General features: G+C 33.9%; 3 protein-coding genes across 8 annotated transcripts; 1 reads left to right on the plus strand and 2 right to left on the minus strand.

Moving 5' to 3' along the window:
* Window positions 1–1,912: 1,912 nt before the first annotated feature.
* On the plus strand, window positions 1,913–12,237 carry LOC133837313 (peroxidase). Its single transcript, XM_062268022.1, has 10 exons — window positions 1,913–2,597; window positions 6,767–6,919; window positions 8,616–8,698; window positions 8,772–8,862; window positions 9,491–9,879; window positions 9,940–10,113; window positions 10,209–11,139; window positions 11,194–11,472; window positions 11,529–11,625; window positions 11,692–12,237. The coding sequence occupies exons 1-10, from the start codon at window positions 2,455–2,457 to the stop codon at window positions 11,737–11,739; spliced, it is 2,388 nt and encodes a 795-aa protein (XP_062124006.1). The 5' UTR covers window positions 1,913–2,454; the 3' UTR covers window positions 11,740–12,237.
* LOC133837314 (uncharacterized) lies at window positions 6,977–8,421 on the minus strand. Its single transcript, XM_062268024.1, has 5 exons — window positions 8,179–8,421; window positions 7,875–8,066; window positions 7,510–7,821; window positions 7,327–7,456; window positions 6,977–7,267 (listed from the first exon to the last, which is right to left on the minus strand). The coding sequence occupies exons 1-5, from the start codon at window positions 8,380–8,382 to the stop codon at window positions 7,182–7,184; spliced, it is 924 nt and encodes a 307-aa protein (XP_062124008.1). The 5' UTR covers window positions 8,383–8,421; the 3' UTR covers window positions 6,977–7,181.
* Window positions 11,755–16,560, minus strand: LOC133837315 (eclosion hormone). 6 transcript variants are annotated; one of them, XM_062268025.1, is made up of 4 exons: window positions 16,194–16,560; window positions 15,900–16,137; window positions 12,491–12,600; window positions 11,755–12,434 (listed from the first exon to the last, which is right to left on the minus strand). In XM_062268025.1, exons 3-4 carry the CDS (start codon window positions 12,597–12,599, stop codon window positions 12,250–12,252), a joined length of 294 nt encoding a protein of 97 aa, XP_062124009.1. In that variant the 5' UTR covers window position 12,600; window positions 15,900–16,137; window positions 16,194–16,560; the 3' UTR covers window positions 11,755–12,249. The 6 variants fall into 6 exon arrangements, 3 of the variants coding, with proteins under 3 accessions (XP_062124009.1, XP_062124010.1, XP_062124011.1); XM_062268026.1 differs by lacking the exons at window positions 15,900–16,137; window positions 16,194–16,560 and adding an exon at window positions 13,818–13,920; XR_009893795.1 differs by lacking the exons at window positions 11,755–12,434; window positions 12,491–12,600 and adding an exon at window positions 15,713–15,842 and having other exon boundaries at window positions 16,194–16,559.
* Between the last annotated feature and the right edge of the window lie 1,807 nt (window positions 16,561–18,367).

An 18,367-nucleotide genomic window follows, 5' to 3' on the forward strand; every position in this document is an offset into this window, starting at 1 on the left:
CTCTTATAAACAGATAACAGCTGTTTGCCAAGGAGTGTCCGCCAAATACAATTTTCAGGGTATTTTCGTTAAAAAAGCAATGGATCCGAATTTAAACCTAGCAGTTGGGCATAATTATATATAAATGGTTTAACAAAAATTATTAAGATTAATTGAGATAAGAAGAAAGTGTTTTTTAATGTTTGTTACGAAACTATATATTCTCTGAGATTTGTATGAAAGGCATCAGTTATCTGCCAAGTATAAACAAAGTCATTTACAGAAACAAATAATAATTGAAATAATAAAAATGATTGCTAGATTCGTTCTTGTGCTAAGTTGCATTTTTTATGGAGCCGTTGCCCATCTTCCATCTTCTTCATACCTGCCGCCCGCTGGACTATGGGGTGGACATTATGGTCTTCAAGGTTCCTCCGTATCGGCACCAGTTATAAGAGACGTAGCAGTCTCTGGAGCAACTTCTTATTTGTCATCATCTAAAGGTATAGTAGGAAGCCGTTCAGGTGTTCTGTCCTCCGCATCTGTCGGCCTGAGCCCGAAACTACAACGATCATATGCTACAGGATCTCTTGCCAGATCAATTCCATATTCTGTGCAAGACGCATATCCCACAATTTTGAGCGGTCGCCAACAAATTAACCCCAAAATCAGAACTGCACTTTCTTCTGGTTCTCGCACTGTTGGCTCATACGCACCGTACTAAATGTGCTTATCAGAATTGTAATTATCATTTCGCCAATTATTGTAAATTCAATATAAGAAACATTGTATAAATAACTGGACTCTATTTCTATGTTTTCGCATTCTGATATGATCAAATAAACATTTATTGCAATAAATTTTAATATAAATGTGGAAATCGCTTTAATATACATATGCATGCATGTTATTTTTCCTGCAATCGATCGTTTTGCTAATCAAATTATATGCATAAAATCAGCTCCTTAGTAGATTGAATTAATTGAAATCTTTTCCCGGACACAAATCAGAATCATAATTAAAGAACTATCATTTCATCACTTAAAACAACAATTTTTCTATTATAGCCATCGAGTAACAAATATTTTCGTGTCAATAAAATGAAGTTAACTTTTGAAAAGTGAACGCAATTGTACCCGATCTACAGGCTGTGAGTTGTAAATATCTTGAACATGTTAAGAATGCTTGCAAGGTTGACTACAGTGGTTTTGTCAGCTTTTCAGTGGTTTCAACTTAATTAAATCGACGCGAAGTGAGAGCTTATTTGGTACCATGACTTACTTCATAAATACTGTATGTACATAAATTAAAATTTTTTTTAATCGTAGTGTACTCTTAAATGATTTAAAATTTCAATTATATAATATTAATTAAACAACCGTATTGTAAATATGCAAACTTCTTCAAGTAAGTGCATGCATTTAAGATTTAAGAAAAAATTAAAATCACGAACTAGGTCAACAATGTTTGAATAAAAATAGAAATATCAGAATTCGGTAATAAAAGAAAAATTGTTACTGAAGAAGTTTCTGGTTTTTTTTTTTATTGATGAAGTGCAAATTCCATAGAACAATAGTTTAAACATATATGTTAACACGTTGGAAATTATTAATTAGTAAAAACTTTTCTACCGATATGAGTATTCTTATTTCTATTCATAAATCTTTTAAATGTAGATGACGAAAATGAGTGCCACAACATATCGCCAACAATACAAAATCAAAAGACTTAAGCAACAAACTGCTCAAAAGCACTAACACCATAACATTAAATCTCACCAAACCCACCACACTATACTCAACTCATGTTGATATGGCAATACTAGTTTACAGCTGAAAAAAAAAAATTGTACTCAAATACAACGACGTCATATTTAAAGCCAAACTCAAAGTTGAGCTCAGAGTTGCTTTGGCTATCTTCGTGCTTTTGTGTTAAGCATTTGATTTGCCGGTCTCTCTTTTAGCTGCTTGTTTGTTATGGCTTGCTATCGCATTCGCTGCCGCTCTTGCTGCCATTGTTGCTGCCGTTGTTGCTGCCGCTGTTGCTGCCGATGTCGCTGCGATGCTGACGTTGACGTTGCCACAACCATATTCCAGTCGCTAAGTTATTTGGTTTTGTGTGGCAGCATTGAGCCACAGATTTCAGTTATGTGTTGGATACACACCGTGTCAGCTCTGCTGTAAGCCATCAGCATTGTAAGCTTTTTTCAAAATGTACTAGACGACTTATGTTCATCTCTTAAAAAGTTTAGTGAATAATGCGTAATTTCTTTAAACAAATTTGCATTTAATTGTTTTTTCAAAAGAAATGTGTATATAAAATTATTTGGGTTAAAAACACTTAATTAATAATCTAGACGGCAGCTGTGTGATTGGTCAAAGTGTGTCAGTGTGATGCTGCACCTTAGTTGGTCAACTAAATTACAAAATAATTAAGGCCAAGTCGAAAAATCATCATCGCACTCTGCGTGGGCTAATGCAACGTTGGACTGTTTTTAATTGGATTTCGCAGTATTTGGAGCGCAAATTATTTTTAGCAACGCATTTCAAGAAATCATTACCAACTACGACAATCAATAAGCAAGTAACGAAGTGCAACGTCAACAAAATGATTTTAAGGTATGTTATCTATTTCTATTTAAATATTTATTTTACTTATATTTTTTGTAGCGTGTACTATAAAAACATTTAACATTTTTAGTTATGTCAAACGATAATATGTGCGGTTAATAAGTTCCCCTTCGTACGAGATTCTAGCGGCTTGCACGAACTCAATTCCTATCATACGAGCCGATCGTTATGAAAACTTTCTGTTTACACTTAAATGTTTATTGTACACGTAAATTTGTGTCACTTGTTTGGCAAGTTCTTTGCTCCCATCAGAGAAATTTCTGTATGTTGAATTGTTTTGTTTAGTAAAAAAAACTTGCGCCATATGTGTAGTTTGATTGATGCATTAATATTTAGGTTGCATTGGTTGTACATGCGAGAATTCTAATTATATTGTGATGTATTGAATTCTTAAATGCAACTTTACAAATTTTGAATATTTAAGGAATTATGTTAAAGTTACTTTGTTACCTAATAAATACAGCCAAATGGAAAAATATATATAGCTGCAGAAAAATAAGACTCTCTTGGCTATAAGCCTCATCTTATATATACCTCAGCGCATATGCGTATCTCTATTATATAAAATAGTCAATCTGGGTCATAATTCACATTAATTTGTTTGTTACCAGTGTCCAAAAATTCTATAGGACCGTAACTGAACCGGCAGCAAGTTAATCAACAATAAAAATTGAATACCAGTGATAATAATATTGAGTTAACGCTTTGCTGTTAACAATCGAATTTCTTGTTATTATCATAATAATAATTTTATGATACTCCCCACAAATAAGGACATATCTTCGTTTGTAGTTTGAGTACGCCTTTATGGGGACATTAACATTGCAAAGTTCAAATTGTGTTACGCAATTGGTTGAGTGGTTGCCGCTGTTGAAATGAGTTTCATGTTTAACCTGTTCGTCTTCAAGCTGGCTTCAAATGTCTGCGCCTACGTCTACATTTGTTCACTTTACTTTCTCCTTAAATGTAGAAGACCAGCTCCAACAGACAAAGTGTAAAAAGAAGTTGATTTCCTGCTGTAATTGTAGTGGTGGTCGTAGTGAATGACTGGACTCCACTAAAACTGGGCTGCATCTGCCGCGTGACTTGCTAGAGATCCGGTTTATGTGATGTCCATAGGATGAAGATATAATTATGACTACATATAGAAAGCAAGTTAAATAGTTAATACTGACAATTGCAGTGATGGTATGTAAAGACCATTGCTATTGCATTTTGAATTGAATTTGTGTCAAGGCTAAAGTTCTTTGGTGTGCAGTTGCCTTTTTCTATTTTAGACACGTCTTTATACAATTCATGTTTTTTTTTGTCAAACAGGTACTGTTGCGTAATCCACCAATCAAGGTTAAAGTTGTTGAGGCAATTACAAAGAATTGGGATTGAATCATTGGCTATACTTCAATATTCTGTACCAAAAAACCAAAATAATATATTGTACTTACTTATATAATTTCATCAATTGGTAATTCATTTTGTGTGTGTGTGTTGATCTTCAACATAAAAATTGTATCGAATTGTTTGTTCGGTTGGCGTTGATGAGCTTGAAGCACAATCGATTTTCAAAGTGAATGTTGATCTGCTTCAACATTTACCTTTCATGTACAAATTGTTTCCTTTCTGTGCACTAGGTAAACTTTTTGTTACTGATGATGCTCCATAATAAACATTAATTTCACCTACCCGAAATTGTATTGCTTTTATAACAGGCTGAAGCCGTGTACTTTCACTATTATTATGCCATGTGCCTATTGGAACTGGGTTAAAAAAAGGTTATACAGTTTTGTGCAAATGTAAATAAGTATGTCTCAAAAACTATACGAGGTTGACATGTACACTATATTTCAAATTTATAAAAATCATAATTTTCGGTAAGTAATTTGAATATAACTTGAAAACATCAGAGCCTCAACTAAAGATATTAATTAATTTCCTGAAATATAATAGCAACTGATCCCACTTTTTATGCACATATGTATGTATGTATGAAGACTAAGAAAAAATAACAAAGCCACTTGAATTGTGAGAGCCAAATTGTTCCAAATATCTTTAAACAATTGTTGAGCAGAGAAAACCAAATAGAAGGGAGAGGCGATAAGTTGTATAGTGTATGATATCTGTTGGAAAAATTAGTGTAAAGCTGAGTTTAAATTTAAATAACATTGTTCGCACGTAGAGTGTGATGATGGTGTCAACACAATTATCACTGGAATGAACTTAGTAAGTTTTTTTTTTAGGAATTTTATTAAGCAATAAAATAAAATTTTAATAAAGAGTAAATATGGTAAACCATATATACTTACCGTATTGCAGGTCTTCAAATCAGGTTTGTTGAAGGCAGAAAAAATTGTGTTTGAAAGAAATACGACAACAATAGAAGCAACAACGTAACTATTGTTCATTACAGATTCACATGGTGTAATCATGAAGAGTAAAATTTTCGATTTCAAAGAAATTATTATTTTTCTTTTTTATATGGCCAATTTTATTGCGTAAAGATTACCATTATCTTGAACTATGAAATATTTGGCGGGTCTATTGTAAGAATTATTTCGTGACAAAAGATGATAATACTCTATTGATGGTACTGTACCATAAGTATTATATATTGTAATGTACATTATTTTCATCGATAGGTAAATGACAGTATATTGATACATAATCGAAGCATTTTTGAGTAAGTTGTTTAAGAGTTACATAAAGATTTCTGGCAAAAGTCTCCAAAAAAATAATTGACTCTTGGGCAGGTGTAAAACGTAAAGTTGCGTGAATGTACAAAAATGTGGTTATGTTTCGGTCTTAGTCCGGAGGACGTTGAGTATTTTCGACTATGCGTGAGCGCCTTTCATAAAAGCTGTCGCCCCGAAGGCGAGCAACAATTAATTGACTATGCACAGTGGGCTGCTGGTCTGCATGCATTTGAGTCTCGGTAACCTGAGTATATATATAAAATATTTACACACGCCAGGCGTTGCCAATTACTGCGTAGGTGTCATTAGCTGTATTCTATTTTTTTTTGGCAATTTAAAAAAGTACAATACAATATGTATTGAAATTGAATTTATTTTATGAACAACCTTGATTTTAATTTGCGTATTTTTAAAAAAAAGTATTTTTGGGAAAGGTGTCTACAATTCAAAAGTTGTGCAAGCACGATCTATATCATAAAGTAAGCGGCTGACACGCATTGCAATGGCCAAATGTAATAGGAGTGCCTCTGTTGATTTCAAATAACTTCTTATATATTGGAGTTTTCTTCGATTTGATCAGAATTTTACTTCCTAATCAATTAGATTATTAAAAGTACAGCTAACAGCTCTTTTTAAATAAGAGACAACTATTGCACACTCTAAATCAAAAAGTCGTACGTTAATAAAAAATAGAAAGTGAAAGGATTTAAGTACGCGTTATTATACTCATGCAATTGGCACCTAGGGTATTATGAACTGTGTTTGTGTTGTTATCTTAAAAAGATGCAACAAAGCAAGTCAAAAAAAAAACTTTCACTTATGTTTTATGTCATATGAGTACAATGAAAATAAATACCTATAAAAAGTCATTAACATTTACTAACGAATATATTGTTTATCAATTTTTTATTTTTATAATTTTTATTTTGATAAAGTTGTCTTTTAACATAATATTTTTAAGAAGATACTTGAGTTCGTCTTTGTATTTTTTGGATTCATTCTGCTTCTCTTTAACAACTAGATGCATCGCTAATATTTCATTTTTCCATCTTCGAAAATGTTGTTTTATGTAGCATGACAGTCTTCTTTAAAACTATTTACGATAATTTATTTGTAGAAATTACCCACTTAAAAACTGGACTTGTCATTTTAGCATTGGAGTAGGATTTTTAATTAAGGGTCAGCACGATGAAATTTCGATAATTATAATATATTGGGAAAAAGTGTGAGCCACACACCATTCTGTTCTAAAAATTTGAAATATTCAGCCTCAAACTAATCACACGATATTGCTTAAGCATTGCAGCTATGTAGCTATTAACGTTTAGCCTGTGCACGGTGATCAAGTTATTTTTGTCATACTAAGTGCAAGTTTGCAGGTTGTACCACATAAGACAACCACTTTATAATAGAGAATATAATTATTTTTTATCTAGTTGGTATTCTAAGTACAATGAAATTTGATTTTAGAATATCTTTGATGTGCTTCCTGAGTGTCGCAGTTGCTCAATATCATCAGTTTGGAAATCAGCCTTCACTTGGCTCTGACTGTGCTTTACTGCTGGCTGGACCTGGACGTTCATCTGTTTACGACTACAATGTTAATTTATTTCGCGGCACGCTGTAAGTATGGTTTCAGTAGTAAACAAGAATAAATAATTTTTGTAATTTTTAATCTATCTGCATACTTGCCTGTTTTTGTGTCTATCAAAGTTAACTCTTTTTGCTGTTATAGTCCCTTGAATTTAGGAGCTTACACCTACAAGTGTGCGGAATCAAAATAACAAACATATATGAATATTTTATGGGTTTTCTAAAATTACAATTTTTTTCATTATTTTCAAATGAAAATTTCATAAAATAAACAAAAATATAACTATACGATTTAGTCGTATTCGGCTCCAATAGTAATACTGACAGCTCCAGGCTGTACAAAAGTTTGATGATACCACCGGTTGGTGTCCAGAACGACTGCAATAATATTAGTTTACCTTACAATATTGGCAACATTTGCTTTCATTTTAACTTACTCATTTCTCCTTGTCGCACTATCACTTCAAAGCGAGCACAACGAAAATAGCACTCAGGTGGGGGAACCAGAATCCAGAGCTTACTGCCTGCCAATTGCGCTTGCCAGGAGGGTAATCGTACATTGTCAATCTGTTATATACCGATAAATAGTCATGTTTGTTTATTTGACATAATTTACATACATGCATTTGGGCACCCATTCCCGCTGTTCCCATAAATATCCAGTCTACTACATTGTTCTCTGAGTCTTCGGGTAGAAAATAGGGTTTGCTGTAGTGCTTGCGAAATTGATCAGTAGTCTCAGCATGACAATTGCTCCAGCCAAAGTACCAAGGAGCTTCTCCCATCACCGAATCGATTCGCGCTGGTGACATCTCTAAGGCTTCGTAGATATCCTGAAAGCCTGTTTTATATGGCAAAAACTGGCAGTGGCGCAAACGTTGTTTGCGTCTAGCTTTACGGTAGGCATTTTGAAAGTACCGAAAATTAAAGGTCTGCACGTGATACGTGATTAGAACATGCTTTCTTTTTAATAAATTTTACCCACCGTCGACGCTGTCCAGTTTTGTAATGCATCACTGACCACAATTGGTGCACCACTATATCCATAATATGATTTAAATTCAGAGGGGCTGAGTTTACTGACATATGGTATGCTCTTTATTTGGCTACAGAAATCACAATTCTCAGGTGGTCGAAACGCGTAGCTCAATGGCCGAATCAAAGACAAGGCACAACGCTAAGTATTAAAAGTATGGAAACAAATGTATTTAAGTTATCTAGGCCGTCTTTTTATATTGAAATGTTAGGGAAAGCTCAGTCTCAATAAAAGAAAAGTTAAAATTACTTACACGTCCTTGCAACTCAGAGTGATAGTATTTCAACGCGAATACTATCAGACCGAACAATAGTATAATTCTTCCCCAGTTAGTCAGGTTTTTAACATGATGCGAAGCCTTGCAGTTTTTAAGTTTCAGTTCCTTAATACTTGAACTTAAATGAGGTTGACTATTTTGTTCCAATATCTGTTTCAATCTGAGGCGCGTCTTTTCCATGTTGACTCGCCAAAGTCATGTAGCGAACTGCGCACAGAGTTACCAATGCGACGATTTCATTGCATGTACATTACAGTTTATGCAGTCGACTGTTAATAATTCAATTATCTGGTAAATCGCAAGCTGTGCGGGCGTGTTACTGGTTGCGACCAGATGCTCATGGCTGCTAAGTGAAAGGAACAAATTATTTCTTTTTTCTATTTCTATTATATATGCTTATCTATGCCTTGCAGGAATCCTTATACCGGTGGACCAGGCACTTGTATTACTTATGACGCCATCAACGCAGCTTATATGGATGCTCGCAAGCGTATACGTAAGTAATAATTTGCCTGCAGATATTTTATATATGCATGTAATATTTCGATTTTACGATATCTTTTACACAGACGTTGCCCAACCAAAATCTGACTGGAAGCCCGAGGAGCTAGCTACCGTTGGTGAATTGTTACTCGACATATCTATACAATTGGCACGCACGTACGTAAGAGGGGCTTCAAAGTTGGGCTCAAATAATAAATTACACTGAACATCGCAACAACGTGGTTAAGAAATCGTACTAGTTCTGTTTAATGTTTGTACTTGCATCCTTATATGGAATCATTTTAGGCTTTGGTAAAGCGATTTGCGTTTGTCAATAGAAGATATCAAACTTTAGAAACTTAACTTAACTTTGATGGCAACCACTTGTACACTTTACATACTAAATATGATCTGAGACCTGTTTGGCTCTAAAACGTTGCACATCAAGCGACCAAGTGGTGCAACTATTTTTTGCTTTTGACGCAGATGTTATTCATTATTTGTGGTACTTCTTGTGTAAATATAAATAAATGTAAATAATGCAATTGCTTAAGATTGCAGCGTCATTAATAGTGAGCATGACTACCCAATACACAAAGTTTCAACGTTTGACTGGTTTAATCGAAGAGATGGATATTTTTACATATGTTTTGCAAAATTAACCAACTCAATAGCTAAATTTGCAATCGATAATTTCTTGAACCCCTTAACAAAAGTCACTCATTTGTAATTCCTATTGTTAGTAGTGTGGTAATTGTTGGAAATCTTATAATATTTTATTGAATTATAATTGTGTAACGTGTAGATATGGCCTATCATATGAAGAAATCGAAAAAGGATTGCCTACAATTGATACCTCAAAAACGCTTATTCGTGAAGTCTGTCCACCGTTCTTTGCCGGAGTGGAGTGCCGCCCAGGAAAGTATCGACGATTCGACGGACTCTGCAATAACATTGAACATCCTACCTGGGGCGCCGCTAATGCTCCTTTCCAACGCCTAATTGGACCGCTATACGCAGATGGCATAAATGCTCCACGGATTTCGGTGACAGGTCGTGATTTACCCTTTTCTCGCGTTGTTTCCCGCACAATGCACCCAGATGATGGATATCACGATCACGCGGGTACAGTTATGGTCATTGCTTGGGGTCAGTTTATGGATCACGACTTTACATTAACTGGCACACCCTTGGGTACGTTACGCAGCCATTTGGTTTTAATGTTATATGGTATAGTAAAGATTTTTTTCATAGACCCGATTAACCGTAATGATCCGGAGGAATGTTGCAAGCGAGCACTACATCTAAAACATCCATATTGCAATGAAATACGAATTCCTGACGATGATTACTTCTATCGCCTTTTCAATGTGAAGTGCATAGATTTTGTGCGAGGATTTCCTTCCCCCCGTCCAGGCTGTCGATTGGGTAATTACTAAAGTAAAACTTGTTAATTAAGTATTGTAGTTCCTCATATATTTCAACTTTTATTTAACAAATGTTGCACAATATTTGCTTTGCAGGGTCTAGACAGCAGTTTAATACTTTAACAGGCGTCATTGACGCCAACACTGTTTATGGTGTTAAGGAATCCTTTGCACGAAAACTTCGTACTGGATACGGTGGCCTGATGCGAATGAATCCTGTATTCCAAGAATATGGACTGAAAGATCTATTACCTTTAAAATTAGATATACCTGACGAGGGCTGCACTCGACCTAACAAAAGCATGTATTGCTTTGAAGGAGGCGAGATTCGAGTTAATGAGCAACTAGTCTTGACATGCATGCACACTTTAATGGCGCGTGAGCACAATCGTCTGGCCACAGGACTGGCTCACATTAATCAACACTGGGATGATGAAACACTTTTCCAGGAAGCGCGTCGTATTAATATTGCCATAGTACAACACATTACATTCAATGAATTTTTGCCTATTCTACTGGGAAAAGAGGTAATGGAGAAGTTTGGTTTGGTATTGCAGAAGGATGGTTATTGGGATGGATATGATTCTAAAGTGAATCCAGGAATTATTGATTCATTTGCTGGTGCGGCATTCCGTTTCGGTCATTCACTATTGCCGACTGCGGTCGAGCGCTGGTCTAAGGCACATAAATTTATTGCTTCAAAGCGTTTATCAGATTTAATTCGTCGGCCTTATGATTTGTATCGAGCTGGAGTTCTTGATGAATATTTTATGGGTCTAATGAATCAGGTGGCACAAGCCATGGATGACTCTATTACCCAGGAGGTTACCAATCACCTCTTTAAAAAGGAAGGTGCACGATTCGGCATGGATTTGGTTTCATTCAATATGCAACGTGGTCGTGAGTTCGGTATTCCTGGGTATATGGAATTCCGTAAGTTCTGTGGATTGCCAACTTCCAATACATGGGATGAAATGTATGGCTCCATGCCAAATGAGACTGTTCTTCGCTATGGCAGCATTTTTGAGTAAGTTCGATTTAAATTAGCGTTCAAGATTTTCTTCTAATTGTAATGCTTTAGAAATCCTGCTGACATCGATTTGTGGTCCGGTGGTGTATCCGAAAAATCATTGCCTGGTTCCATGCTGGGTCCAACCTTTGCCTGTATTATTGCTACTCAAATGAGTTACATTCGTCGTGGCGACCGTTTTTGGTATGAGTTGCCTAATCAGCCATCATCGTTTACACCCGAACAGCTGCAGGAGATACGCAAAGCTAAACTTTCCCGTTTAATTTGCGATAATACCGATTTGATTGATACAGTGCAGATATATCCTATGGTATTGCCAGACCATGAAATGTAAGTCTTTTTAATAATAATAGTAATACAAATATTTGATAATTGTTTTCATATAGAAATCCTCGTGTACCATGCAAGAGCGGCATTATAGCGTCCATTGATTTAAGCAAGTGGGCGGACTTGGGTAAGCATGGCCTAGACTCATCCCAATATGTAAGTAAAATTAAAAAAAAAAAAATGTTTTAAAATCGTTATAACATCACTTGTTTTCGTTTTCAGAATTACATTAATGAAATTCCCGATACAATTTTAAACTTTAGAAAGTAAAGGATGTTTGGATTATTGTTTTCGTTGCTTTTTTTAATTTTTACATTATCATGCTTTCCTTATTTCTTTACATTGTCCTATTTAATCTTCTTCTAGTCTTGCTATATTCATTTTCACTGTTAATTGACAGTCAGCTCCAACTTCACACTGCCATTCGAAATATAGATTTCCGACATTTCCATGCATTTCTATCATTTTTGTATATATGTATTATTTTAAAATAGCAGAAATACATCATAGGTTAATAAAGGTCAAATTATTCATTGTAAATTAAATACATGACGATTATTCCCCAATTAAATAAAATGTGAAAAATTATATGTGCTTTAAGTGCTAGTATTTATTTTCTACAGATTGTTAAAACTTCTTTGGTTACATGATCTTCAGCTTCATCAATTTAACAGGATAGATGTGTTTCGCAAAGTGACAGAAGGTTCAGTATTTTAATGATTAATATAATCTTTTGGATGCGAATAAAATCGCAAGGTGCGAATTAAACTCGAAAAGCATTTACTCAAGGGCATTGAGGAATGGTGCTATGGATCCAATATCTTCACAATCAGGAATGGCCTTCCCTTTAAACTTTAGGCACGATTCGGCGCAAGTCTGTCCTTGGAAGTAATCACCAAACATTTTTTTACATTGCGCACAGTTATTGAGACAAATCTGTATAAAATCAATTCCACTCATTGGATCTGTAACATTTTAATAAAATTAAAATTTAATAATAGTAATGGTTTAAAAGGCTTACCGAATCTCTTTCCATAATGTCCAATGGAAGGGTATGTATCCCCTGTCTGCAGCAGGCAAGCAATTGTCATCGCCATACACAGCATCATCAGGATCTTATGTGTGCACATTCTAATGGTTATTAAATAAAAATCAATTATACAATTATACTATTGACGTGAAGCCGCGCAAAATTTGCGACTGTTGAGCGTCAAGTTTTATGTTGAAATAATTAAACTCTCGTTTGTCTTTTGATTTTATATACGACCCAAACGAATGTGCAAAAGCTTAATAAAGTCAAGAATTGTGAAACAGCGGCAGCGACAACAACTACAAGACTGTTTCAAGCCGGTCTCAGTTAGTCTGAGAGTACATCAGATAAAATAAAAAAAAGTATCAATACAAATAAAGTAGCTCGGTAATTTATATGGGGTCCTGTATATAAATTATATTTTGTGCATTAGAAATATTTAAAGAGAGAAAAGATGATCTAATAAACGATTACTGGATTACAAGACAGTAATCAATATAGATGTAAATAATATAGAACATAGATATTTAGAACTTTATTTAAAAAGGTAAATATTCAGAACTTACTAATACAAATTATGTCTTTGGTATCAATAGTAAAATCCCCGCTCCCAAGAACAATAGTTGATATAAAGAAAGTTAATATGTTTTTAGGAAATTTGTATGGAAAGTAACAGTAGGAAGTGTTAAGGAAACGAACTCAGCCGAGTGTAACAGATGTCATGCGCTTAAACTGTAATTAATGCAAATTTAATACGGCCAAGTGGTTGGTCGTCGGATAGGTCATTGATTAGTGGAGCTGTAACTGCAGCTAAAATTGTAAAACGTAGAATTAACTTGGATGGACAAGTCCAGAGACGTAAAAGCGGCTATAATAATAATTTATGTCCCAATAAAATGCGTGAAATTCTTTTGTCTCAACCGGACATAATATTGGCGTTGCCAGAGACTGGTTCTGGTTCGTCACCAATTCACGCTACAATCTCACTAAGCCTGGTAGTCTTTCGACTAAATTGCCTTTTTGTTTTGATTACACTCTTCTGAAATCTACTCGTAAACATTTTCAGTCAAAAGTTTTAGTAATGAGTATATTTATTATTCAATTTATATGTCGTGGGAAAAAATAAAATTATGATAATGTTATTCCATATAAATTATTCGATTTTTCAAGTAAATTGACAACACGCGCCAACCTCTTGAGTAATGTGAGTGCTAGACGAAATTAAACGTCACTGGGATTTTGTGGGCGTGATACTTGAACAACACCAGCTTATGTCTAATTAATTTGGTGACGTATACAAGCATTACTCAAAACTTACCGGTTGCTTTCGAGAGTTTTGCTGAGTTGTGGGTGTGAGCTTTTGGTATCTCAAATACGTCTACAATGGTTTTGTTTGCCGAGAACTGGTTTGACGGTGAGTGTTGTTAGAGTGCAGAGTTCTTGTTGTATTTATGTGTCTTGACAGTTGTCAGGGGCTCGCTGAGTTCGTACAAATTAATCACTCTATCTCAGCAACAAACAAATAATTCAATATATTTGCAAAAACTTACTTCCGCTCGCAGCAAGAGAAACAGCTACATTTCTTGAGTGGCTTTCACAGCGGTATACTGACTGGATGTTACTTATCCAGTTTAATTGCGTTTTTTTTTGTGATTTTTTTGCGGGATCAACAAAGAAGCGATTTAAACCAGGAAATGCGCCCCAATAGATAGCTCATAGTGTTTGAGTTTTACTGCAACTTTTCAATGCTTAAAACTTCAAATCAAATATAGATTTACTGAGAGGTTTTAATACTCAATGCATTTTGTAAAAAGCCGATAGAACCCAATTTCTTCCAACTAATTAATTAAATTATTCTACCTGCTACCCAGAGGGTAGAAGGGTATTATCACTGCAGGAAATGTATGTATCAGGCAGAATTATATATTCGTGATCTGCCTTAACATTCAACACGATATAGTCGTTCGTCTCTCCGCATAGAACACTGGATCTCATAGACAGAGATAGAGATATAATTTGTTTCGACAGATATAATTTGTACTTGAAATTTTTGCACGCAGACCAATCCTTACCATGCCCACTTCCGACTCGGCAATACTATAAACCGAATTGCAAGTGTAATTTTGAAGCTAGAGCCGATTTTCAGTCCTTACAATAATAACTTAAGTATTTATAATTCCTAAAAGTTTGGAACCATCAGATAGAACATTTTTATTTAAAAGTTATTTAGGAAATACTTTTATATGTCAAAACAATCATACTGTAATTTTGTCTTAGTTGCTTTGGCTGACCATCGGTATACTTTGTACTATATGGAAAATTTGTATATACAGTACAATATCGATATAACAAATATAACCTTCAGTATATTTTAATGTTTTTCGTAGTATTTTAGAAAATGTCTTAATTGAAAATTGTTGGCGGGTTTCTCATATTCGAGCACGCTCGACTGTAGCTTTCTTACCGGTTACTTTTAGGTTGATATCATATTGAATGGTTGGCATAGTCATTTTTTATTCGAAATGATGGTTCAAATGGAAGCAGTGTACTGCTTGCGTTGGCAATATATTGATGTGGCAACACTGTTGGACCATATAATAGATTCTACAAATTCCAATAGATGGCGCCATACTACAATTATTTGTGGCGGTCTGGTATACATACATCAAAAACGATAGTCAGACTCTCTCTAACCGTCTTCTCGTTTGCATAATTAATGTTAATAAATACATTTAAAATTGGAAACAAGCAACATCTTATGTTTACCACAAATTTTATGCTCATTTAGTTGACGGATTTATTGAAAGTTATTAAGGATGGCTTACAGCAATATTGTTGATAATATTATGTAAAAGTATTCTTAAAAATTCAGTCATTTAATAACAAATATTATATTTATTATCTATAATTAAATTGTGCCAACAGAAATGCCTTCAAATACTCCCAACTCTTAATATGCTCACAATATGAAATCGTTGAAATGCAGGCAATTAAAAAATAACGACATAATTAAAAGCCACCCCGCAGTTATTTGAGAGTGCATCCATTGCACACGGAGAGCAACTTAAGTAGAAGCATTGTATGCAACGCTACGTTTTAAGAGTAATACGTGTTTGTTGTTTGACTTTGTCATAATCCGCACAGGGAAAAAAAGCATACTAATGGAGAACTGAGAACTCAAACACTTAAATTATGAAATATGTTTATTAGATATCATTAGGTTAGTCATCCTTTAAATGTAAATCGAAAACAAGTTCAATATCTAAAATTATGGAATTTTAAGTTTATCCTAAAATACATCCAAAACATTACGTGCTCGGCTCGGATTATTTAAATACTCTGGCTAAAGAAAATCTTGAAAATACTTAAAAAATGTAAGCCACTTTTTAAATTAACTTACCGTTTACCATATGCTTTAATGTAATATTTGATAATTGATTTGATAATTGTTATTGTATATATGTAAAAGAATAAATTTTCTGCCGAAAATGTCGCCAAAATATTTTTTTAGTTTGAGTAAAGTTGAATCTAATTAGCATTTGACTTTGGAACACCTGTTTATTGCTGCGAAAAAATATTATCTGATTGTACAACGTTGTTAAATGGTTTTATCATGATTTCCCTTATGCAATCGGCATCTATGGATTTTAGTCCTATATAAATTTGTAAATGAATATCCAGGACTCTGACTTACCTAACGCAATCCTTAAATTATACGCAGTAGGGTTTCTCTTTTAGCGATTCAATTGTTTTAACTTGGTCGTGATTTCCATATTCGAGGGAATGGCCATATAGAGATCACCAATTTGTCGTATAGTTTTGCAAGTCAGACCTTTATCTAAGGCTTTTCTAATTATTTGATAGCATAGGCTAACTGGAAAGTCTGTTTTAACAGTAACATAATTTCCTAATTCATGAATAGATGTAGCTCTTGATGTCTCTTTCAAGCCAGTTAATATAAGTTCATAAGAAGTTTTAATAGTTTTGTCATAATACATTAAAGCAATATTATTATAATATAAACAATTTGACGTTCTAAGCTAAGTATACTCTCCTCTACAACATTTTATATTAGTGAATTGAAAGCCTTTTCAATATTTTTACTTAATTCTATAATGAAGAAATTGTTGTTTATTACAATTTTCAGAGCATTTGAAAGAGCTAGCTAAAAAACTTCAAAGGAAAGTAATTGAACCATTTAAATGCATTCTTTGCAGAGACTGCATGTTTATTAATTTTCAAGTGACTGACTAAATGTTTTCAGAACAACCATTTGATATATTGATATTTAGAATAAATTTGATGCCGTTTATTGAGCATTTACACCTATAAACATAAGAATGTATGCATATATGTATATGTATATTTAATATTATACATCTTATTAAAGTCTTTTTCTTAGAATAACTGCGGCAAAATGTCCATAAAAATGATTTTGCTGATTTCATTTTACATGTATAAAATACAAATGAGCACACACATAGAACCAGACCTTTATCTAAGGCTTTTCTAATTATTTGATAGCATAGGCTAACTGGTAAGTCTGTTTTAACAGTAACATAATTTCCTAATTCATGAATAGATGTAGCTCTTGATGTCTCTTTCAAGCCAGTTAATATAAGTTCATAAGAAGTTTTAATAGTTTTGTCATAATACATTAAAGCAATATTATTATAATATAAACAATTTGACGTTCTAAGCTAAGTATACTCTCCTCTACAACATTTTATATTAGTGAATTGAAAGCCTTTTCAATATTTTTACTTAATTCTATAATGAAGAAATTGTTGTTTATTACAATTTTCAGAGCATTTGAAAGAGCTAGCTAAAAAACTTCAAAGGAAAGTAATTGAACCATTTAAATGCATTCTTCCAGAGACTGCATGTTTATTAATTTTTCAAGTGACTGACTAAATGTTTTCAGAACAACCATTTGATATATTGATATTTAGAATAAATTTGATGCCGTTTATTGAGCATTTACACCTATAAACATAAGAATGTATGCATATATATGTATATTTAATATTATACATCTTATTTTAATTAAAGTCTTTTTTCTTAGAATAACTGCGGCAAAATGTCCATTAAAATGATTTTGCTGATTTCATTTTTACATGTATAAAATGCAAATGAGCACACACATAGAACTCGCGACTAATCTTAAATATTGCACATCCAAATAAAGAAACATTTCCATAGTTTGTCGTTTCGTATGCTCGCATGTTCATACATATGTAACAAATATACTTATATACGTTTGAACGAGCATAGCCGCCGAGTGGTGGTGGTATATTAACACACGCACAGATACCAAAAAATTGCAGCTCTGTTGCCACTACCAGTCTCTGTATACTGTTCAACTAAGCATATCGACATCAATAAATCATCCAATAATGTGCTGATGGTGATGCAGTGCAGAGCGCAAATGGCGCCACTTGCGGAAGCTGCATTATAGCAGGCGGAGCTATAAGTCTGTTGAGCTGACTGTCATGTCTTTTGCCAATTCCGGAGTTGTGTACGAACTACTGTTGTTAGCAGAGTGCTTTTCATATTGAAGAGACAAGTTTGAAGCTGAAGTCTCAATAGCTATGTATATGTGAGACTTTGGTACCCTTAAATTTGTATATTCACGTCAAAAATGTTATAGATTAAATTTGACTTTAATGCAGTTTGTCTGTATGTAAATGTGCCTATGAGTTTGAATGTGTACAGAATTATTTTCTCAATCAGTCTTTGTGTGACAGAAAATTAGAAACGCTTTTAGCTTTAGTAGCTATCATTTAAGGCCAAGGATTAACTTTATTGTTCTGTCATATAACACACATTTTCAAGTTAGCCAATCATAAAACTGAACTCAACTCCGAC

The sequence above is a fragment of the Drosophila sulfurigaster genome, chromosome 2R, assembly GCF_023558435.1.
Source record: "Drosophila sulfurigaster albostrigata strain 15112-1811.04 chromosome 2R, ASM2355843v2, whole genome shotgun sequence".
NCBI classification, from domain to species: Eukaryota; Metazoa; Arthropoda; class Insecta; order Diptera; family Drosophilidae; genus Drosophila; species Drosophila sulfurigaster.